Raw genomic sequence first — 24,391 nt, 5'->3', positions numbered from 1 at the left:
CTTCTATGGGAGAGTGTTGTGGGCATGCTCTGTGATATGGGAAGAGGTCATTGTGCGGGATTTTTTTAAATTAAGTAAAATACTGAATTTAAACAACTTTCTAAGGACACTTTCCCTTTATCCCCATCCATAGGATAAGTATTGTATGTATGACCTGCGGGGGTCCGACTGTGCTGGGACCCCGACCAATCTTATGCACAGTGGTCCTCTCTTGGTAGATTGGTAGTGGCCACTGTTCCATTCACTTTCTATGTGAGTGATGGTCGCACATGTGCTCTATTGTTTCATTGGATTATGGGACCCTCTTTCTCCAGATTAGTGGGGGTCCCGGGGCCAGCAGTGATTTTGCTGCAGTTTGTGCAGGGTTTCTGGGATTTCCATCCTTCTGATGGACAGTAGTGAACATCTGTGAGATCTGCAGGAATGTCACCACGTTGTGCGCACTCATCACCGCGGAGGGCAAATCTGACAGTCAGCGAGGAATGTGCAGCCCCGGGGCGATAGGGCTGCGGCATCCAGAGGGTTAACGAAAGCTTCCTATTTAGTCATCCAGAAGATGAGCTGGAGGCTCACGTATCATCACTTTAGAGAGGGCTTCCACTCTTATGTACATGCAGATACTTTCTGATAGGCTGTTTGCTTTAATTTCTCACTATCTCTGCTTGCTGTCAGTGAATGGAAACATTTTACACAACCAGATGCTTAAAAAAGTTGTAGATGTGGGAGTTGTAGTTGTGGAAGTTGTAGTTGTGGGAGTTGTAGTTGTGGGAGATGTAGTTGTGGGAGATGTAGTTGTGGGAGATGTAGTTGTGGTAGTTGTAGTTGTGGGAGATGTAGTTGTGGGAGATGTAGTTGTGGGAGTTGTAGTTGTGGGAGATGTAGTTGTGGGAGATGTAGTTGTGGGAGTTGTAGTTGTGGGAGATGTAGTTGTGGGACATGTAGTTGTGGGAGTTGTAGTTGTGGGAGTTGTAGTTGTGGGAGATGTAGTTGTGGGAGTTGTAGTTGTGGGAGTTGTAGTTGTGGGAGTTGTAGTTGTGGGAGTTGTAGTTGTGGGAGTTGTAGTTGTGGGAGTTGTAGTTGTGGGAGATGTAGTTGTGGGAGATGTAGTTGTGGGAGATGTAGTTGTGGGAGATGTAGTTGTGGGAGTTGTAGTTTTTCAGCGTCTGAAGAGCCACAGTTAGAGGCATTTATCATTTTACTGTTCCTTTAAGGCTGAAGACAGAGTGCACCCAGTAGGGGTCTCGTACCCCCATGGCCAGCTATCTATATGGCGCTCTGCATGTCCGGAGGTCTGTGCTCCTCCGCAGCCGTCAGTTGTTTCCTGAGCTGTGACCACATTGTATGTAAGAGAGACCAGAAGAAATTCCCTGCAGCACAGAGGACAAGAGCAGCAAGATGGCATCCATTCATCAAATCAACCGGAAAGACGGCCGCCATCAATGGCGAGTCCGCACAGAGCGGGGGCTTCCACTAATGACAAACCGAGTGGAGTTAAGACATAGAGGGTCCTTTGTCCAGAGGATCAATGATAACCTGGGGATCGTTGGGGATCTGTCCGCTGGAAGGGAACCCATATGGATCCCGACACCGACGCTCTGAAAGGTCCCACTGGAATGGGGCAATGTCCATGCTTGTGCACCACGGGGGGCATCACTATGGAGGAGGCTGGGGCTGCAGGTGTCTCCAGGATCTGGAGTATAAAGTGGACCAAGAAGAAAAAGAATTTACTATTAAAGAAAGATCTATAATAGTTGGGGGCCCCGTTGGAGATTTTGCATTGGGGCCCATGAGCTCCTAGTTTCATCTCAGTGCTGCACCATCATTCTCTTGAAGACCCCTGGAGATAGCACGGACCATGGTTATTCAGCAATGCCTGGAGCGGTGGAGAGCGGTCCCCAGGGGCAGATACCTCATTGGTGCAGCCACACAGGGGCCCAAGAGGTAAAGGGGCCACAACCAGCTCCAAAGAAGCTTCTGTCATAGATAGAATTATTGGACTGCAAGGGGCCCCTATACTGTCCTTCCACAGGGGCCCTTTTCTGTCTGTGTCCTCCATCCACCCATTATAGAGCCAAGAAACCAATATGCAAGTTATCAGCATTTTTTGGATCGAACTTATAATGTTGGAAATAAGCCTAAAAAAGGGGTAAACTTTGAAAAGTGCCCACCTTGCTCACGCTGAAAGTCCTCTGGTCTTCTGCCGCCAGTCCTCCGTTAGCATGCAAACTCCGTAGTGGCATCTTGTTGTGTAACTGTGCGGAGACTTAGGGGTCAGTGAAGACCCTGTAAGAGCGGACGTACCGGTACTTGCTGATTTTCTTTTTTAAGCTTCATAATTAAACGGCTCCTCCAGCACTAGTAAACTTGAAGGGGTTGTCCAGGCTTGGACACTCTACGAGACTGCAGATTTGTGAATCCACATAGTGTCGGGATTCTCTGGTGCCAGGAGCGGGCCGACACTTGACCACAAGTATGCAATTTTCATACATATGGTCACATTCTAACTAGATGTGTCATAACCTCACTCAATACAAGTGAAAGGAACCAGGCTGGACAGGTCTAGTCTGCATGTGGCTGTAAGTCTGAAAATCCCTCACTTGTGTCACTTGACCGCCCTCTTCCAGTGCCAGCACCGGAGAATCCTGACAGCGTCCAATGACTGACTGCAGACTTGAGACCCTAAGGCTGGACAATCCCTTTAAATCTGGCCGTGCACATTAGATAGCTGTCAACCTAATATTCATTTCTCTCCTGATTTCCCCAATCACCTGAGCATTCAGCATGGGGTTCATGTGCATGTAATGGGGAGAACAAAAGGATCAGCCATTGAAACTACAACTGCCCTTCTCTCCACGATATCCTCTGGCTGGGAAGAGACAGAAAACCCCTAAATCACATCAGATGATCGTCCAACCTGCAGAAATCTGTGGGTTCGGACAACTTTCATCTCCTGGGTATAAGGGACTCTAGTCCAGTAATATCAGATGGTGCATCAGGGTTCCAACAGTCGCCTATATAGAGAAGTGACGGTCTAGGCACAGCGCCACACTTTTCACAGTGGCCATGTGTGGTATTGCAGCTCATTACATCTCAGTCCCAGTTACAACACCGAGCATATCCATTACTATATGGATGTGGCCTCTTTAGTCTCTGAGGGTGCTGAGAGCCAGGCTCTGATATTGATGACCTATGCTGAGTATAGGATATATATTATGTATGAAGAGAGAGAGAAAATCTTCTATAATCTATATATTGAAAATCTTTCTTAATAATACCGTAAAAAAAAAAAAAAATGTGAAAACGTGACAAAGTTTTGCATCCAAGCAGAAAACAGAGAATCAGCTGATAATGTTAGATGATGGAAAGTGATATAACGTGCGGGCTTATACTGAGATCGACCCCGGTGATACACTCACAACAAGTTTCACAACTCAGAAAAACTCTCAGGAAAAGCTGCAGCTAAGAAGGAAAGATACAATATATTTAGGCTCAAATCCAAAAATCATAAAAAAAAAAAAGTTTTGAGTAACAACCAATATTACTCCCGATGGACTTTACGAGACCCCCAGGTGACAAATCTGTGGAATTAAACAGTGACATGGAATGACATCCATTGGACATTTTGTGACAACTAAGGGTCACCACCTTGTGAGTCAAATATTTCCTTAGAAGGGGAAAAAAAGTTGACCTTGTCCAATGGGTAATGACCAACCAGCAGAAATGCATCTGTAGTAGTGTCATGTTGTGTGACCGCATTGTTCCTTGGCTTCCAGGAGACATTACTTTACATTGCAGCAAACCCAACTGTGGTCTACTGCCACGTTCCTCATAGACTCATCTTACACCATGGGAATGAGGGGGGGGGGGGGGGTAGCAGTGACCACTATGATCTCCTCCAAGGAGTATGGACTAGAAATGCTGGGGGAACAATATGGGCTTCCAAGAATAAAGGATGACCCTGACGATCTCCACAAAAGGGTGGAGAACCAATGGTGGTCACCTAAAGAATGTCTTAGATCTATTGCTGGCTATGCATGGCAATCCCTTTTCCCTGATCACTATTGATCCCTATGATCTATGGTTTGGAAGTACCAGACTGATCTTGGGGCCATAGAGGATCAGCTTTAAAACATCTAATTGGGTCACAAAAAAAGGAGATTACAACAAAAAATACCAAAAGTTACAAAGTGATCAAAAAAAAAACCAGAAAAAAAATCAGGAAACCCTAATGATGTGAGAGATCTGTGATGGGATCACATGTCGCTGGAAGGTCATAGGTGCCATTATGGTGGTTGCTCTGGTGTTTGGGGAGGTCGAAAAGACCTATTTGCCCCATAATAAGACTCTGGGAGTACATATGGCACATGGTTAGTCGGGGTCCTTGTACACATTTTGTATTGAAGGCAGTGAGCTTCTTGGAGAATGTCCTTACCGTGCAATGTCCAAGCTAAGTGTAAACTAGTTTAAGGGGAAATTGGTCAACGGGCCGTTGGTATGTTACGGCCAGGATACCGCCAGAGGAACCATGTTTTGGACACACTTTTTTTGGTGCCTGTGTAGAAATAAAGGTAAAAATAAAAAAAATCTAAGTATGAAGATTGACATCATCTCTTCGTCCACAACATCAGAACAAGTAATCGTCCTCACTTCCGTGTGAAGCTTAGCGATAAATGCCGTAAATATCAAGTTTATTCCATCTTCTGAAATAAAATGTAACAGTCGGCCCCATCATACAGGAATAATGGCTGGTAGAAAGTCTCGAGGCAGTGACTACAGACGGGAAGACGTTGAGTGGTGACATTTAGGATCAATGTGATTGTATCTCGAAAGTAGAAATGTTATTTCTTCAGAACGAGACAAAACTTTTCCACAGGTGGAAAGATGAGTTGTAATAAATGAAATGATTCATGTGATTATTGGAAAAAAAAAGAACATTTCCTTCTGGTAAACCTGTGAGATGAACTTTAAATTGCTCATCAAAATATTAAGATGAAAATATGGTAGGATAAAGAGTTAACTGGAACAAGAGGGTGGCCAAGGGACAATTGGGGTAAGACTCTGAGATAAAGGAGGAGTGTGGAGAAAACTGATAGATGATAGAGGACTACAGGTAAAAAGGTAGATGGTTATAGATGGTGGGCCTAAAAGACAAATGGTGTAATAAAAAGAACCAAGGTGATAAGTAAAATAAAATAGACAATGAGGAGAAGGATGCCACATGGCAAGGAAGCAGATGGAATTTCACGGTGGGTGGAATAAATAGATGGTAGGAGATGGTGGGCCAGAGAGGCAGATGGTGGAAGATGGTGGGCCAGAAAGGAAGATGGTGGGCCAGAGAGGCAGATGGTAGAAGATGGTGGGCCAGGGAGGCAGATGGTAGAAGATGGTTGTCCAGAGAGGCAGATGGTAGAAGATGGTGGGCCAGAGAGGCAGATGGTAGAAGATGGTGGGCCAGAGAGGCAGATGGTAGAAGATGGCGGGCCAGGGAGGCAGATGGTAGAAGATGGTGGGCCAGGGAGGCAGATGGTAGAAGATGGTGGGCCAGGGAGGCAGATGGTAGAAGATGGTGGGCCAGGGAGGCAGATGGTAGAAGATGGTGGGCCAGAGAGGCAGATGGTAGAAGATGGTGGGCCAGAGAGGCAGATGGTAGAAGATGGCGGGCCAGGGAGGCAGATGGTAGAAGATGGTGGGCCAGGGAGGCAGATGGTAGAAGATGGTGGGCCAAGGAGGCAGATGGTAGAAGATGGTGGGCCAGGGAGGCAGATGGTAGAAGATGGTGGGCCAGGGAGGCAGATGGTAGAAGATGGTGGGCCAGGGAGGCAGATGGTAGAAGATGGTGGGCCAGGGAGGCAGATGGTAGAAGATGGTGGGCCAGGGAGGCAGATGGTAGAAGATGGCGTGCCAGGGAGGCAGATGGTAGAAGATGGTGGGCCAGAGAGGCAGATGGTAGAAGATGGTGGGCCAGAGAGGCAGATGGTAGAAGATGGTGGGCCAGAGAGGCAGATGGTAGAAGATGGTGGGCCAGAGAGGCAGATGGTAGAAGATGGTGGGCAGGAGAGGCAGATGGTAGAAGATGGTGGGCCAGGGAGGCAGATGGTAGAAGATGGTGGGCCAGGGAGGCCGATGGTAGAAGATGGTGGGCCAGGGAGGCAGATGGTAGAAGATGGTGAGTCAGAGAGGCAGATGCTAGAAGATGGTGGGCAGGAGAGGCAGATGGTAGAAGATGGTGGGCCTGAGAGGCAGATGGTAGAAGATGGTGGGCCAGAGAGGCAGATGGTAGAAGATGGTGGGCCAGAGAGGCAGATGGTAGAAGATGGTGGGCCAGAGAGGCAGATGGTAGAAGATGGTGGGCCAGAGAGGCAGATGGTAGAAGATGGCGGGCCAGGGAGGCAGATGGTAGAAGATGGTGGGCCAGGGAGGCAGATGGTAGAAGATGGTGGGCCAGGGAGGCAGATGGTAGAAGATGGCGGGCCAAGGAGGCAGATGGTAGAAGATGGTGGGCCAGGGAGGCAGATGGTAGAAGATGGTGGGCCAGGGAGGCAGATGGTAGAAGATGGTGGGCCAGGGAGGCAGATGGTAGAAGATGGTGGGCCAGGGAGGCAGATGGTAGAAGATGGTGGGCCAGAGAGGCAGATGGTAGAAGATGGTGGGCCAGAGAGGCAGATGGTAGAAGATGGCGGGCCAGGGAGGCAGATGGTAGAAGATGGTGGGCCAGGGAGGCAGATGGTAGAAGATGGCAGGCCAAGGAGGCAGATGGTAGAAGATGGTGGGCCAGGGAGGCAGATGGTAGAAGATGGTGGGCCAGGGAGGCAGATGGTAGAAGATGGTGGGCCAGGGAGGCAGATGGTAGAAGATGGTGGGCCAGGGAGGCAGATGGTAGAAGATGACGTGCCAGGGAGGCAGATGGTAGAAGATGGTGGGCCAGAGAGGCAGATGGTAGAAGATGGTGGGCCAGAGAGGCAGATGGTAGAAGATGGTGGGCCAGAGAGGCAGATGGTAAAAGATGGTGGGCCAGAGAGGCAGATGGTAGAAGATGGTGGGCCAGGGAGGCAGATGGTAGAAGATGGTGGGCCAGGGAGGCCGATGGTAGAAGATGGTGGGCCAGGGAGGCAGATGGTAGAAGATGGTGAGTCAGAGAGGCAGATGCTAGAAGATGGTGGGCAGGAGAGGCAGATGGTAGAAGATGGTGGGCCTGAGAGGCAGATGGTAGAAGATGGTGGGCCAGAGAGGCAGATGGTAGAAGATGGTGGGCCAGAGAGGCAGATGGTAGAAGATGGTGGGCCAGAGAGGCAGATGGTAGAAGATGGTGGGCCAGAGAGGCAGATGGTAGAAGATGGCGGGCCAGGGAGGCAGATGGTAGAAGATGGTGGGCCAGGGAGGCAGATGGTAGAAGATGGCGGGCCAAGGAGGCAGATGGTAGAAGATGGTGGGCCAGGGAGGCAGATGGTAGAAGATGGTGGGCCAGGGAGGCAGATGGTAGAAGATGGTGGGCCAGGGAGGCAGATGGTAGAAGATGGTGGGCCAGGGAGGCAGATGGTAGAAGATGGCGTGCCAGGGAGGCAGATGGTAGAAGATGGTGGGCCAGAGAGGCAGATGGTAGAAGATGGTGGGCCAGAGAGGCAGATGGTAGAAGATGGTGGGCCAGAGAGGCAGATGGTAGAAGATGGTGGGCCAGAGAGGCAGATGGTAGAAGATGGTGGGCCAGAGAGGCAGATGGTAGAAGATGGTGGGCCAGGGAGGCAGATGGTAGAAGATGGTGGGCCAGGGAGGCCGATGGTAGAAGATGGTGGGCCAGGGAGGCAGATGGTAGAAGATGGTGAGTCAGAGAGGCAGATGCTAGAAGATGGTGGGCAGGAGAGGCAGATGGTAGAAGATGGTGGGCCTGAGAGGCAGATGGTAGAAGATGGTGGGCCAGAGAGGCAGATGGTAGAAGATGGTGGGCCAGAGAGGCAGATGGTAGAAGATGGTGGGCCAGAGAGGCAGATGGTAGAAGATGTTGGGCCAGAGAGGCAGATGGTAGAAGATGGTGGGCCAGAGAGGCCGATGGTAGAAGATGGTGGGTCAGAGAGGCAGATGGTAGAATATGGTGGGTCAGAGAGGCAGATGGTAGAATATGGTGGGTCAGAGAGGCAGATGGTAGAAGATGGTGGGTCAGAGAGGCAGATGGTAGAATATGGTGGGTCAGAGAGGCAGATGGCAGGAGATGGTGGGCCAGGGAGGCAGATGGTAGAAGATGGTGGGCCAGAGAGGCAGATGGTAGAAGATGGTGGGCCAGAGAGGCAGATGGTAGAATATGGTGGGCCAGAGAGGCAGATGGTAGAAGATGGTGGGTCAGAGAGGCAGATGGTAGAATATGGTGGGTCAGAGAGGCAGATGGTAGAATATGGTGGGTCAGAGAGGCAGATGGTAGAAGATGGTGGGTCAGAGAGGCAGATGGTAGAATATGGTGGGTCAGAGAGGCAGATGGCAGGAGATGGTGGGCCAGGGAGGCAGATGGTAGAAGATGGTGGGCCAGAGAGGCAGATGGTAGAAGATGGTGGGCCAGAGAGGCAGATGGTAGAAGATGGTGGGCCAGAGAGGCAGATGGTAGAAGATGGTGGGCCAGAGAGGCAGATGGTAGAAGATGGTGGGCCAGGGAGGCAGATGGTAGAAGATGGTGGGCCAGGGAGGCCGATGGTAGAAGATGGTGGGCCAGGGAGGCAGATGGTAGAAGATGGTGAGTCAGAGAGGCAGATGCTAGAAGATGGTGGGCAGGAGAGGCAGATGGTAGAAGATGGTGGGCCTGAGAGGCAGATGGTAGAAGATGGTGGGCCAGAGAGGCAGATGGTAGAAGATGGTGGGCCAGAGAGGCAGATGGTAGAAGATGGTGGGCCAGAGAGGCAGATGGTAGAAGATGTTGGGCCAGAGAGGCAGATGGTAGAAGATGGTGGGCCAGAGAGGCCGATGGTAGAAGATGGTGGGTCAGAGAGGCAGATGGTAGAATATGGTGGGTCAGAGAGGCAGATGGTAGAATATGGTGGGTCAGAGAGGCAGATGGTAGAAGATGGTGGGTCAGAGAGGCAGATGGTAGAATATGGTGGGTCAGAGAGGCAGATGGCAGGAGATGGTGGGCCAGGGAGGCAGATGGTAGAAGATGGTGGGCCAGAGAGGCAGATGGTAGAAGATGGTGGGCCAGAGAGGCAGATGGTAGAATATGGTGGGCCAGAGAGGCAGATGGTAGAAGATGGTGGGTCAGAGAGGCAGATGGTAGAATATGGTGGGTCAGAGAGGCAGATGGTAGAATATGGTGGGTCAGAGAGGCAGATGGTAGAAGATGGTGGGTCAGAGAGGCAGATGGTAGAATATGGTGGGTCAGAGAGGCAGATGGCAGGAGATGGTGGGCCAGGGAGGCAGATGGTAGAAGATGGTGGGTCAGAGAGGCAGATGGTAGAAGATGGTGGGATTTAAAGGTAATTTCAAAAAGTCAGTGAAGCAAAGAGTTTGGAGGAGAGGGTGAGCTAAAGAGGCACGTAGGACAAGTTTCTGGACTTAAATGTTAATCTCCTATTGAGAACAATAAATAGGGGCTGAAAATACATTTCTGACTGCTGGTGTCTTCCACATGCCTACTTCTACTGTCAGTAGGTTATGAAGAATTGGGGGAAGGTTGATGCAGAGGAAGTGAGTAACAGATGACAGCAAGATCACAGAACACAGGATTCTATTGTAGTTTGTAGCCATGGTGATACATCGCTCTGCATAAGAGCTGTATACACAAATGGACAGTTTGTCCTTCTACCAAGCAGCCCCTGTGCTCATCATCGCCCCCTGCTGGGCAATGCACTTTTGTAGTGCAGTTTGAAAATACGGGTAAAACCTTAGCCCCCACGTACTTGGTGTTTGCCTGCGCGGCGTCGGCCTTTCTTCTGCAGACCTTTCTTAGACACGTGCCTGAATCATTTAGACGTCACGTGTGATCGGCCATGTTCCTTTAGTCTTTTAAGTGTTTTTGTCTGTTGAGTCTCATGTGGCAAAGCCCCCCAATCTGTGATCTGTATCAGTGATTGTGATGGCTGATAGCGGCGGGAGCTTCAGACGGTCCTTTCCCATAGTTGGCGCCTTTTCTTTACTTATCCCCCCCGCACCCCACAAAATAACAGAAAATGCGTCTTTGAATCTGATGTCATTAAACAAGTGAAATAAAGGAATCCGTGGCACCGAAAGCTCAGAGGACAATGATACGAAACCAAAAGTGTTACAGATCCGGCTCCGCACATTGCACCACTGCGCCGCCAGCCCCGAGTGACCGCAGAGACTCCGCACACAGCCCTCCAGGGGACGTCGTCCATATAACTACTGATCTCATCTCTGCCTCCGTTCTGCAGAAAATGAAGTTTTATCAGATATGCTAATTAGGTGTCGGTGCACTCTGGGCATGGCCAAAAGACTCAGTGCAAAGTTCTGTCCACTGGTTTTGCATATCTCCGCCTCCCCCATTGCTGACTGACAGCACTGACTTACCTGAGCTTTCTCTACAGAGAGTGCTCACTCCAGAAAAACTCAGGTAAGGGGGCTGCAATGGTGCACTTGAGCCTCTTGGACACGCCCAGGGCGCACTGAGCACCTAATTAGCATATCTGATTAAACTTTAGTTTCTGCATAACAGCAGTGATTACACCACTAAGTAACGTGTGGGGTCCGTGTGCCCACTCGAATCAGATGCTTAGCGGATCCACCTCCCCTGGGGAGCCTAACAGGTGGATCCTGTGTTATCAGACATTGTACAGGAGGAGGAGGAGGTGAGCTGTGATATCAGCTATTGTGAATGGTGAATCCTGTGTTATCTACTGTATATAGAGTTGTTATCAGTCATTGTACAGGAGGAGGAGGTGAGCTGTGACATCACCTATTGTGAATGGTGGATCCTGTGTTATCTACTGTATATAGAGGTGTTATCAGTCATTGTACAGGAGAAGGAGGGGGTGAGCTGTGATATCACCTACTGTGAATGGCGGATCCCCTGTGTCATCTACTGTATACAGAGGTATTATCAGTCATTGTACAGGAGGAGGAGGGGGTGAGGTGTGACATCTATTGTGAATGGTGAATCCTGTGTTATCTACTGTATATAGAGGTGTTATCAGTCATTGTACAGGAGGAGGAGGTGAGCTGTGATATCACCTATTGTGAATGGTGGATCCTGTGTTATCTACTGTATATAGAGGTGTTATCAGTGATTGTACAGGAGGAGGAGGTGAGCTGTGACATCACCTATTGTGAATGGTGGATTCTGTGTTATATACTGTATACAGAGGTATTATCAGTCATTGTACAGAGGAAGAGGAGGTGAGCTGTGACATCTCCTATTGTGAATAGTGAATCCAGTGTTATCTACTGTATATAGAGGTGATATCAGTCATTGTACAGGAGGAGGAGGTGAGCTGTGACGTCACCTATTGTGAATAGTGGATCCAGTGTTATCTACTGTATATAGAGGTGTTATCAGTCATTGTACAGGAGGAGGAGGAGGTGAGCTGTGATATTACCAATTGTGGATGGTGGATCCTGTGTTATCACCTGTATATAGAGGTGATATCAGTCATTGTACAGGAGGAGGAGGGGATGAGCTGTGACATCACCTATTGTGAATGGTGGATCCTGTGTTATCTACTGTATACAGAGGTATTATCAGTCATTGTACAGGAGGAGGAGGGGGTGAGGTGTGACATCTATTGTGAATGGTGAATCCTGTGTTATCTAGTGTATATAGAAGTGTTATCAGTCATTATACAGGAGGAGGAGGGGGTGAGCTGTGACATCTATCTTGAATGGTGGATCCAGTGTTATCTTCTGTATGTAGAGGTGTTATCAGTCATTGTACAGGAGGAGGAGGTGAGCTGTGACATCACCTATTGAACATGGTAGATCCTGTGTTATCTACTGTATATAGAGGTGTTATCAGCCATTATACAGGAGGAGGAGGTGAGCTGTGACCTCACCTATTGTACATGGTAGATCCTGTGTTATCTACTGTATATAGAGGTGTTATCAGTCATTGTACAGGAGGGGGAGGAGGTGAGCTGTGACATCTCCTATTGTGAGTGGTGGATCCTGTGTTATCTACTGTATATAGAGGTGATATCAGTCATTGTACACGAGGAGGAGGAGATGAGCTGTAATATCACCTATTGTGAATGGTGGAACCTGTGTTATCTACTGTATATAGAGGTGTTATCAGTCATTGTACAGGAGGAGGAGGAGGTGAGCTGTGACATCACCTATTGTGAATGGTGTAACCTGTGTTATCTACTGTATATAGAGGTGTTATCAGTCATTGTACAGGAGGAGGAGGAGGTGAGCTGTGACATCTCCTATTGTGATTGGTGGACCCTGTGTTGCGTCAGCGTTGTAATCCTCTGCTGAAGATTGTGATATAGAAAAAATCACATTGCAAAAAATTTTTTTTAACTCCCATGTGACACAAAACCTGATTTAAACATGAGGTCATTTTCTGATGATCTCTTCCCTTTACACTTGACCACCCATCTACAGTATGATTTCCATCTCAAAGCTTGTTCTGTCCTGAGCTCTAGAAATGTAGCAAAGCATTACATGGGGCCAGGGCAGGAGATCTTAGTCACCCTCCGTCATTACTGGGTTATAGGGCTATAAAATGGGGTCCTATTAGTCGCTCCCTCCGTCTGGCCCTTCGTCACATAGAACTTTGGTAAAGAGGAACTTTGAATGTAGGGAAGGTCAAGTACGAATTAAAACTTTATTAGACAAATGCAGCCAAGAGCAGCAGTCGGACCCCCTTCATCCAAAAACAGGTATCGGACCCCCTTCATTCAAACACAGCAGTCGGACCCCTTCCAACCAAGAACAGCAGTCGGACCCCCTCCAACCAAGAACAGCAGTCGGACCCCCTCCAACCAAGAACAGCAGTCGGACCCCCTCCAACCAAGAACAGCAGTCGGACCCCCTCCAACCAAGAACAGCATTCTGACCCCCTCCAACCAAGAACAGCAGTTGGACCCCCTCCAACCAAGAGCAGCAGTCGAACCCCGTCCAACCAAGAACAGCAGTCGGACCCCCTCCATCCAAGAACAGCAGTCAGACCCCCTCCATCCAAGAACAGCAGTCGGACCCCCTCCATCCAAGAACAGCAGTTGGACCCCCTCCATCCAAGAACAGCAGTTGGACCCCCTCCATCCAAGAACAGCAGTTGAACCCCCTCCGTCCAAGAACAGCAGTTGGACCCCCTCCATCCAAGAACAGCAGTCGGACCCCCTCCATCCAAGAACAGCAGTCAGACCCCCTCCAACCAAGAACAGTCGGACCCCCTCCATCCAAGAACAGCAGTTGGACCCCCTCCATCCAAGAACAGCAGTTGGACCCCCTCCATCCAAGAACAGCAGTTGGACCCCCTCCATCCAAGAACAGCAGTTGGACCCCCTCCGTCCAAAAACAGCAGTCGGACCCCCTCCATCCAAGAACAGCAGTCGGTCCCCCTCCATCCAAGAACAGCAGTCGGTCCCCCTCCATCCAAGAACAGCAGTCGGTCCCCCTCCATCCAAGAACAGCAGTCGGTCCCCCTCCATCCAAGAACAGCAGTCGGTCCCCCTCCATCCAAGAACAGCAGTCAGACCCCCTCCAACCAAGAACAGTCGGACCCCCTCCATCCAAGAACAGCAGTTGGACCCCCTCCATCCAAGAACAGCAGTTGGACCCCCTCCATCCAAGAACAGCAGTTGGACCCCCTCCATCCAAGAACAGCAGTTGGACCCCCTCCGTCCAAAAACAGCAGTCGGTCCCCCTCCATCCAAGAACAGCAGTCGGTCCCCCTCCGTCCAAGAACAGCAGTCGGTCCCCCTCCATCCAAGAACAGCAGTCGGACCCCTCGATCCAAGAACAGCAGTCGGTCCCCCTCCATCCAAGAACAGCAGTCGGTCCCCCTCCATCCAAGAACAGCAGTCGGACCCCCTCCATCCAAGAACAGCAGTCGGTCCCCCTCCATCCAAGAACAGCAGTCGGACCCCCTCCATCCAAGAACAGCAGTCGGTCCCCCTCCATCCAAGAACAGCAGTCGGACCCCCTCCATCCAAGAACAGCAGTCGGTCCCCCTCCATCCAAGAACAGCAGTCGGTCCCCCTCCATCCAAGAACAGCAGTCGGTCCCCCTCCATCCAAGAACAGCAGTCGGACCCCCTCCATCCAAGAACAGCAGTCGGACCCCCTCCATCCAAGAACAGCAGTCGGACCCCTCCATCCAAGAACAGCAGTCGGTCCCCCTCCATCCATGAACAACAGTCGGACCCCCTCCAGCCAAGAACAGCAGTCGGTCCCCCTCCATCCAAGAACAGCAGTCGGTCCCCCTCCATCCAAGAACAGCAGTCGGACCCCCTCCATCCAAGAACAGCAGTCGGACCCCTCCATCCAAGAACAGCAGTCGGTCCCCCTCCATCCATGAACAACAGTCGGACCCCCTCCAGCCAAGAACAGCAGTCGGTCCCCCTCCATCCATGAACAACAGTCGGACCCCCTCCATCCAAGAACAGCAGTCGGACCCCTCCAAGTCGGGAGATGAGAAATGTCTTTGGTTGTAAACCCTTGTAATGTGCATCCACCATACTCTGAGCTCAGCCAGGAATAGTTGGGTGAACCTGCTGGTGGCGCTATGATCAATACTAGATACAATGTGGCCACCTGTCCATACACTGAGACGCTTGTATCCACGTCGTCCATTGCGCCCCTCATTTCCCATGTGTTCATACACGCTGGAATGTGATGCCTCAGCTGCCCGCTGGTTGGTGCGGAGGGGCTGGCACCACCGTCAATAGCAGCAGATGAAGCCGGATCATATACAGACGCAATGTTATTTTATCCGTGTAGACTACAAAGCTTGTAACAGCCATGTTATTCCTGCCCCGGTCGCTGGTAAGTTTTCGTCATCCGATAACGGGACGCTTCTGTGTTTCTGACTTTGAATCAAAGTTACCAAAGAAAATCTAAAGAATTTACAAAAAATGAAAAAATCAAGTTTATGTCATGACATCATAACCTCAGGTTTATAAAATCCAAGTGATGACAACAGTATATAACACATAGTAAAGTAAAAAAAAAAATCATTTTTCCAGTGATCTCTACTTTATCTCCCCCCTGAAATAAAAAAAAGTTCACTTATGTGAACAATACTCGTAGGGTTAAAGTGAATTGCAACTTTTTTAAAATTGATTTTTGATTCATCATTCCTTGAGAATTTCCTCATATACAGTACAGACCAAAAGTTTGGACACACCTTCTCATTTAAAGGTTTTTCTGTATTTTCATGACTATGAAAACTGTACATTCACACTGAAGGCATCAAAACTATGAATTAACACATGTGGAATTATATACTTAACAAAAAAGTGTGAAACAACTGAAAATATGTCTTATATTCTAGGTTCTTCACAGTAGCCACCTTTTGCTTTGATGACTGCTTTGCACACTCTTGGCATTCTCTTGATGAGCTTCAAGAGGTAGTCACCGGAAATGGTCTTCCAACAATCTTGAAGGAGTTCCCAGAGATGCTTAGCACTTGTTGGCCCTTTTGCCTTCACTCTGCGGTCCAGCAAACCCCAAACCATCTCGATTGGGTTCAGGTCTGGTGACTGTGGAGGCCAGGTCATCTGGCGTAGCCCCCCATCACTCTCCTTCTTGGTCAAATAGCCCTTACACAGCCTGGAGGTGTTTGGGGTCATTGTCCTGTTGAAAAATAAATGATGGTCCAACTAAACGCAAACCGGATGGAATAGCATGCCGCTGCAAGATGCTGTGGTAGCCATGCTGGTTCAGTATACCTTCAATTTTGAATAAATCCCCAACAGTGTCACCAGCAAAGCCCCCCACACCATCACACCTCCTCCTCCATGCTTCACGGTGGGAACCAGGCATGTAGAGTCCATCCGTTCACCTTTTCTGCGTCGCACAAAGACACGGTGGTTGGAACCAAAGATCTCAAATTTGGACTCATCAGACCAAAGCACAGATTTCCACTGGTCTAATGTCCATTCCTTGTGTTCTTTAGTCCATACAAGTCTCTTCTGCTTGTTGCCTGTCCTTAGCAGTGGTTTCCTAGCAGCTATTTTACCATGAAGGCCTGCTGCACAAAGTCTCCTCTTAACAGTTGTTGAAGAGATGTGTCTGCTGCTAGAACTCTGTGCGGCATTGACCTGGTCTCTAATCTGAGCTGCTGTTAACCTGCGATTTCTGAGGCTGGTGACTCGGATAAACTTATCCTCAGAAGCAGAGGTGACTCTTGTTCTTCCTTTCCTGGGGCGGTCCTCATGTGAGCCAGGTTCTTTGTAGCGCTTGATGGTTTTTGCAACTGCACTTGGGGACACTTTCAAAGTTTGCCCAATTTTTTGGACTGACCGACCTTCATTTCTTAAAGTAATGATGGCCACTCGTTTTTCTTTACTTAGCTGCTTTTTTCTTGCCATAATACAAATTCTAACAGTCTATTCAGTAGGACTATCAGCTGTGTATCCACCTGACTTCTGCACAACACAACTGATGGTCCCAACCCCATTTATAAGGCAAGAAATCCCACTTATCAAACCTGACAGGGCACACCTGTGAAGTGAAAACCATTTCCGGTGACTACCTCTTGAAGCTCAACAAGAGAATGCCAAGAGTGTGCAAAGCAGTCATCAAAGCAAAAGGTGGCTACTTTGAAGAACCTAGAATATAAGACATATTTTCAGTTGTTTCACACTTTTTTGTTAAGTATATAATTCCACATGTGTTAATTCATAGTTTTGATGTCTTCAGTGTGAATGTACAATTTTCATAGTCATGAAAATACAGAAAAATCTTTAAATGAGAAGGTGTGTCCAAACTTTTGGTCTGTACTGTATCTCTAAATCAATCAACGTTTTCTGCTACAGAGCTCCAAATCCCCTGCATGGACAAAGACGTAAATGATAAAGTTCTGTCTGCATGAAGCCTCCACTAGGGGGAGCTTAGAAGCTAACCGAAGACAGGTTCATGATAGAATTCACAGCATCAATAGTATGTGGTAAGTATCAAATCATTTGTCAATGCAGCGGTGATTCATAGCACGAAAACAGAAAGCTTTATCTGTACTGACCGCTAAACACTACTCGTAAGAAGCACAACTAATATAATAGGATCAGCCCCTTTAAATGTACATAAAATCTGTATTATATTTACTGCTGTCTATGGAGGATCTGCCAACAGCATCCCTGATAATAAGTCAGGATCAAGTAGGTCTGAAGATTCACTTCGCTTCTCTCCACTTTCTTCTCAGCCCAGAGGCAAATTCCAGAGTGGAAACACCAGTTCTGTCCTGTTGTTCCCCCGCCCGTCCTCCTGCGCTGACACAGTATAAACATCACCCGCGCAGCCACAGCCCTGGAGGATATAGGTGTGTTCTGCTTGGCTCCTTCGCCATGTAACGGACCCTGGTTACTTGACTTCTCGATGTGGCTCCAAGGTGCATTTTTCTAACAGGAAATAAAAGAATTTGTAAAGCGGCATTTGAAGTGTTGTCAAGAGCGCAGCTCCGAACGATATCAAGCGGCAGGCGGCAACGTAAACAGTATTATTAAACTATAATGCTTCAGTGCTGGAGTAAAAAGGCTAAATGGTAATTTAATAATACCTCTTCTCTTTATTATGATATGTACTTTTGTAAGCGGAACTAAAATTCACAAAACTATTCTGTAACTGAATCAAGTGAAGAAAACTATTATCATACTGCCCCTATATACAAGGATATAACTGCCACAATACTGTCCCTATATACAAGGATATAACTACTATAATACTGCCCCCTATGTGCAAGAATATGACTACTATAATACTGCTCCCTATGTACAAGAATATAACTACTATAATACTGCTCCTATGTACAAGAATATAACTACTATAATACTGCCCCCTAAGTACAAGAATATAACTACTATAATACTGCTCCTATGTACAAGAATATAACTACTATAATACTGCCCCCTATGTACAAGAATATGACTACTATAATACTGCTCCCTATGTACAAGAATATAACTACTATAATACTGCTCCTATGTACAAGAATATAACTACTATAATACTGCCCCCTATGTACAAGAATATGACTACTATAATACTGCCCCCTATGTACAAGAATATAACTACTATAATACTGCTCCTATGTAGAAGAATATAACTACTATAATACTGCCCCCTAAGTACAAGAATATAACTACTATAATACTGCTCCTATGTACAAGAATATAACTACTATAATACTGCCCCCTATGTACAAGAATTTAACTACTATAATACTGCTCCTATGTACAAGAATATAACTACTATAATACTGCCCCTATGTACAAGAATATAACTACTATAATACTGCCCCTATGTACAAGAATATAACTACTATAATACTGCCCCCTATGTACAAGAATATAACTACTATAATACTGCTCCTATGTACAAGAATATAACTACTATTATAATACTGCCCCCTATGTACAAGAATATAACTACTATAATACTGCTTCTATGTACAAGAATATAACTACTATTATAATACTGCCCACTATGTACAAGAATATAACTACTATAATACTGCTCCTATGTACAAGAATATAACTACTATTATAATACTGCCCCCTATGTACAAGAATATAACTACTATAATACTGCTCCCTATGTACAAGAATATAACTACTATAATACTGCCCTGTATGTATAAGAATATAACTACTATAATACTGCTCCCTATGTACAAGAATATAACTACTATAATACTGCCCTGTATGTATAAGAATATAACTACTATAATACTGCCCTGTATGTATAAGAATATAACTACTATAATACTGCCCTGTATGTATAAGAATATAACTACTATAATACTGCTCCTATGTACAAGAATATAACTACTATAGTACTGCTTCTATGTACAAGAATATAACTACTATAATACTGCTCCCTATGTACAAGAATATAACTACTATAATACTGCTCCCTATGTACAAGAATATAACTACTATAATACTGCCCCCTATGTACAAGAATATAACTACTATAATACTGCTCCCTATGTACAAAAATATAACTACTATAATACTGCCCCCTAAGTACAAGAATATAACTACTATAATACTGCTCCTATGTACAAGAATATAACTACTATAATACTGCCCCCTATGTACAAGAATTTAACTACTATAATACTGCTCCTATGTACAAGAATATAACTACTATAATACTGCCCCTATGTACAAGAATATAACTGTTTAAATACTGCCCCTATGTACAAGAATATAACTACTATAATACTGCCCCCTATGTACAAGAATATAACTACTATAATACTGCTCCTATGTACAAGAATATAACTACTATTATAATACTGCCCCCTATGTACAAGAATATAACTACTATAATACTGCTCCTATGTACAAGAATATAACTACTATTATAATACTGCCCCCTATGTACAAGAATATAACTACTATAATACTGCTCCTATGTACAAGAATATAACTACTATTATAATACTGCTCCCTATGTACAAGAATATAACTACTATAATACTGCCCTGTATGTACAAGAATATAACTACTATAATACCGCCCCTATGTACAGGAATATAACTACTATAATACTGCTCCTATGTACAAGAATATAACTACTATAGTACTGCTTCTATGTACAAGAATATAACTACTATAATACTGCTCTCTATGTACAAGAATATAACTACTATAATACTGCTCCTATTTACAAGAATATAACTACTATAATACTGCCCCCTATGTACAAGAATATAACTACTATAATACTGCTCCCTATGTACAAGAATATAACTACTATAATACTGCCCCCTATGTACAAGAATATAACTACTATAATACTGCTCCTATGTACAAGAATATAACTACTATAATACTTCCCCCTATGTACAAGAATTTAACTACTATAATACTGCTCCTATGTACAAGAATATAACTACTATAATACTGCCCCTATGTTCAAGAATATAACTACTATAATACTGCCCCTATGTACAAGAATATAACTACTATAATACTGCTCCTATGTACAAGAATATAACTACTATTATAATACTGCCCCCTATGTACAAGAATATAACTACTATAATACTGCTCCCTATGTACAAGAATATAACTACTATAATACTACCCCCTATGTACAAGAATATAACTACTATAATACTGCCCCTATGTACAAGAATATAACTACTATAATACCGCCCCCATGTACAAGAATATAACTACTATAATACCGCTCCGATGTACAAGAATATAACTACTATAATACTGCTCCTATGTGTAAGAATATAACTACTATAATACTGCCCACTATGTACAAGAATATAACTACTATAATACTGCTCCTATGTACAAGAATATAACTACTATTATAATGCTCCCTATGTACAAGAATATAACTACTATAATACTGCTCCTATGTGTAAGAATATAACTACTATAATACTGCCCACTATGTACAAGAATATAACTACTATAATACTGCTCCCTATGTACAAGAATATAACTACTATAATACTGCTCCCTATGTACAAGAATATAACTACTATAATACTACCACCTATGTAAAAGAATATAACTACTATAATACTGCCCCTATGTACAAGAATATAACTACTATAATACCGCCCCCTATGTACAAGAATATAACTACTATAATACCGCTCCTATGTACAAGAATATAACTACTATAATACTGCTCCTATGTGTAAGAATATAACTACTATAATACTGCCCACTATGTACAAGAATATAACTACTATAATACTGCCCCTATGTACAAGAATATAACTACTATAATACCGCCCCCTATGTACAAGAATATAACTACTATAATACTGCTCCGATGTACAAGAATATAACTACTATAATACTGCTCCTATGTGTAAGAATATAACTACTATAATACTGCCCCCTATGTACAAGAATATAACTACTATAATACTGCCCCATATGTATAAGAATATAACTACTATAATACTACCCCCTATGTACAAGAATATAACTACTATAATACTGCCCCTATGTACAAGAATATAACTACTATAATACCGCCCCCTATGTACAAGAATATAACTACTATAATACTGCTCCTATGTACAAGAAAATAACTACTATAATACTGCCCCTATGTACAAGAATATAACTACTATAATACCGCCCCCTATGTACAAGAATATAACTACTATAATACTGCTCCTATGTGTAAGAATATAACTACTATAATACTGCCCCTATGTACAAGAATATAACTGCTATAATACTGCCCCCTATGTACAAGAATATAACTGCTATAATACTGCCCCTATATACAAGAATATAACTACTATAATAATGTCCCTATATACAAGGATATAACTGCTATAATACTACCCCTATATACAAGGATATAACTGCTATAATACTGCCCCTATATACAAGGATATAACTGCTATAATACTGCCCCTATATACAAGAATATAACTACCATAATAATGTCCCTATATGCAAGGATATAAGTGCTATAATACTGCCCCTATATACAAGGATATAACTGCTATAATGCTGCCCCTATATACAAGGATATAAATGCTATAATACTGCCCCTATATACAAGGATATAACTGCTATAATACTGCCCCTATATACAAGGATATAACTGCTATAATACTGCCCCTATGTACAAGGATATAACTGCTATAATACTGCCCCTATATACAAGGATATAACTGCTATGATACTGCCCCTATATATACAAGGATATAACTGCTATAATACTGCCCCTATATACAAGGATATAACTGCTATAATACTGCCCCTATATACAAGGATATAACTGCTATAATACTGCTCCTATATACAAGGATATAACTGCTATAATACTGCCCCTATATACAAGGATATAACTGCTATAATACTGCCCCTATATACAAGTATATAACTGCTATAATACTGCCCCTATATACAAGGATAGAACAGCTATAATACTGCCAATATGCAAGGATATAACTACTATAATACTACCCCTATGTAAAAGAATATAACTACTATAAAACTGCCCCCTATGTACAAGAATATAACGACTATAATACTGCTCCTATGTACAAGAATGTAACTACTATAATACTGCCCCCTACGTACAAGAATATAACTACTATAATACTGCTCCTATGTACAAGAATATAATTACTATAATACTGCCCCCTATGTACAATAATATAACTACTATAATACTGCTCCTATGTACAAGAATATAACTACTATAATACTGCCCTATATGTACAAGAATATAACTACTATAATACTGCCCCCTATATACAAGAATATAACTACTATAATACTGCCCCCTATGTACAATAATATAACGACTATAATACTGCTCCTATGTACAGGAATATAACTACTATAATACTGCCCTGTATGTACAAGAATATAACTACTATAATACTGCCCGCTATGTACAAGAATATAACTACTATAATACTGCTCCTATGTTCAAGAATATAACTACTATAGTACTGCTCCTATGTACAAGAATATAAATACTATAATACTGCTCCCTATGTACAAGAATATAACTACTATAATACTGCTCCTATGTACAAGAATATAACTACTATAATACTGCCCCCTATGTACAAGAATATAACTACTATAATACTGCTCCCTATGTACAAGAATATAACTACTATAATACTGCCCCTATGTACAAGAATATAACTACTATAATACCACCCCCTATGTACAAGAATATAACTACTATAATACCGCTCCGATGTACAAGAATATAACTGCTATAATACTGCCCCCTATGTACAAGAATATAACTACTATAATACTGCTCCTATGTACAAGAATATAACTACTATAATACTGCCCCCTATGTACAAGAATATAACTACTATAATACTGCCCCCTATGTACAAGAATATAACTACTATAATACTGCCCCTATGTACAAGAATATAACTACTATAATACTGCCCCTATGTACAAGAATATAACTGCTATAATACTGCCCCCTATGTACAAGAATATAACTACTATAATACTGCCCCTATGTACAAGAATATAACTACTATAATACTGCCCCCTATGTACAAGAATATAACTACTATAATACTGCCCCTATGTACAAGATTATAACTACTATAATACTGCCCCCTATGTACAAGAATATAACTACTATAATACTGCCCCTATGTACAAGAATATAACTGCTATAATACTGCCCCCTATGTACAAGAATATAACTGCTATAATACTGCCCCTATATACAAGAATATAACTACTATAATAATGTCCCTATATACAAGGATATAACTGCTATAATACTACCCCTATATACAAGGATATAACTGCTATAATACTGCCCCTATATACAAGGATATAACTGCTATAATACTGCCCCTATATACAAGAATATAACTACCATAATAATGTCCCTATATGCAAGGATATAAGTGCTATAATACTGCCCCTATATACAAGGATATAACTGCTATAATGCTGCCCCTATATACAAGGATATAAATGCTATAATACTGCCCCTATATACAAGGATATAACTGCTATAATACTGCCCCTATATACAAGGATATAACTGCTATAATACTGCCCCTATGTACAAGGATATAACTGCTATAATACTGCCCCTATATACAAGGATATAACTGCTATGATACTGCCCCTATATATACAAGGATATAACTGCTATAATACTGCCCCTATATACAAGGATATAACTGCTATAATACTGCCCCTATATACAAGGATATAACTGCTATAATACTGCTCCTATATACAAGGATATAACTGCTATAATACTGCCCCTATATACAAGGATATAACTGCTATAATACTGCCCCTATATACAAGTATATAACTGCTATAATACTGCCCCTATATACAAGGATAGAACAGCTATAATACTGCCCCTATATGCAAGGATATAACTACTATAATACTACCCCTATGTAAAAGAATATAACTACTATAAAACTGCCCCCTATGTACAAGAATATAACGACTATAATACTGCTCCTATGTACAAGAATGTAACTACTATAATACTGCCCCCTACGTACAAGAATATAACTACTATAATACTGCTCCTATGTACAAGAATATAATTACTATAATACTGCCCCCTATGTACAATAATATAACTACTATAATACTGCTCCTATGTACAAGAATATAACTACTATAATACTGCCCTATATGTACAAGAATATAACTACTATAATACTGCCCCCTATATACAAGAATATAACTACTATAATACTGCCCCCTATGTACAATAATATAACTACTATAATACTGCTCCTATGTACAGGAATATAACTACTATAATACTGC

The 24,391-nt window shown here is 44.0% G+C and overlaps 1 protein-coding gene across 7 annotated transcripts in view; it reads left to right on the top strand.

The window, feature by feature from the left end:
- Positions 1-24,391, top strand: part of PTK2B (protein tyrosine kinase 2 beta) — a 288,178-nt gene that overhangs the window by 11,750 nt on the left and 252,037 nt on the right. For 2 of the 7 annotated variants that reach the window (XM_073673845.1, XM_073673839.1), the window contains exon 1: positions 17,614-17,631. The exons of 4 other annotated variants lie outside the window; for them this stretch is intronic. In XM_073673845.1, coding sequence (XP_073529946.1) covers positions 17,629-17,631 — 3 coding nt within the window. In that variant the 5' untranslated portion in view covers positions 17,614-17,628. Of the gene's footprint in view, positions 1-17,612; positions 17,632-24,391 lie in introns of those variants that run through there. One more of the 7 variants, XM_073673844.1, reaches the window with a different exon arrangement.

Source organism: Phyllobates terribilis, unplaced genomic scaffold (assembly GCF_046119375.1).
Source record: "Phyllobates terribilis strain yellow unplaced genomic scaffold, ASM4611937v1 Scaffold_3__8_contigs__length_932513732, whole genome shotgun sequence".
Lineage (NCBI taxonomy): Eukaryota > Metazoa > Chordata > Amphibia > Anura > Dendrobatidae > Phyllobates > Phyllobates terribilis.
This window is presented reverse-complemented; position numbering and strand designations above follow the sequence as displayed.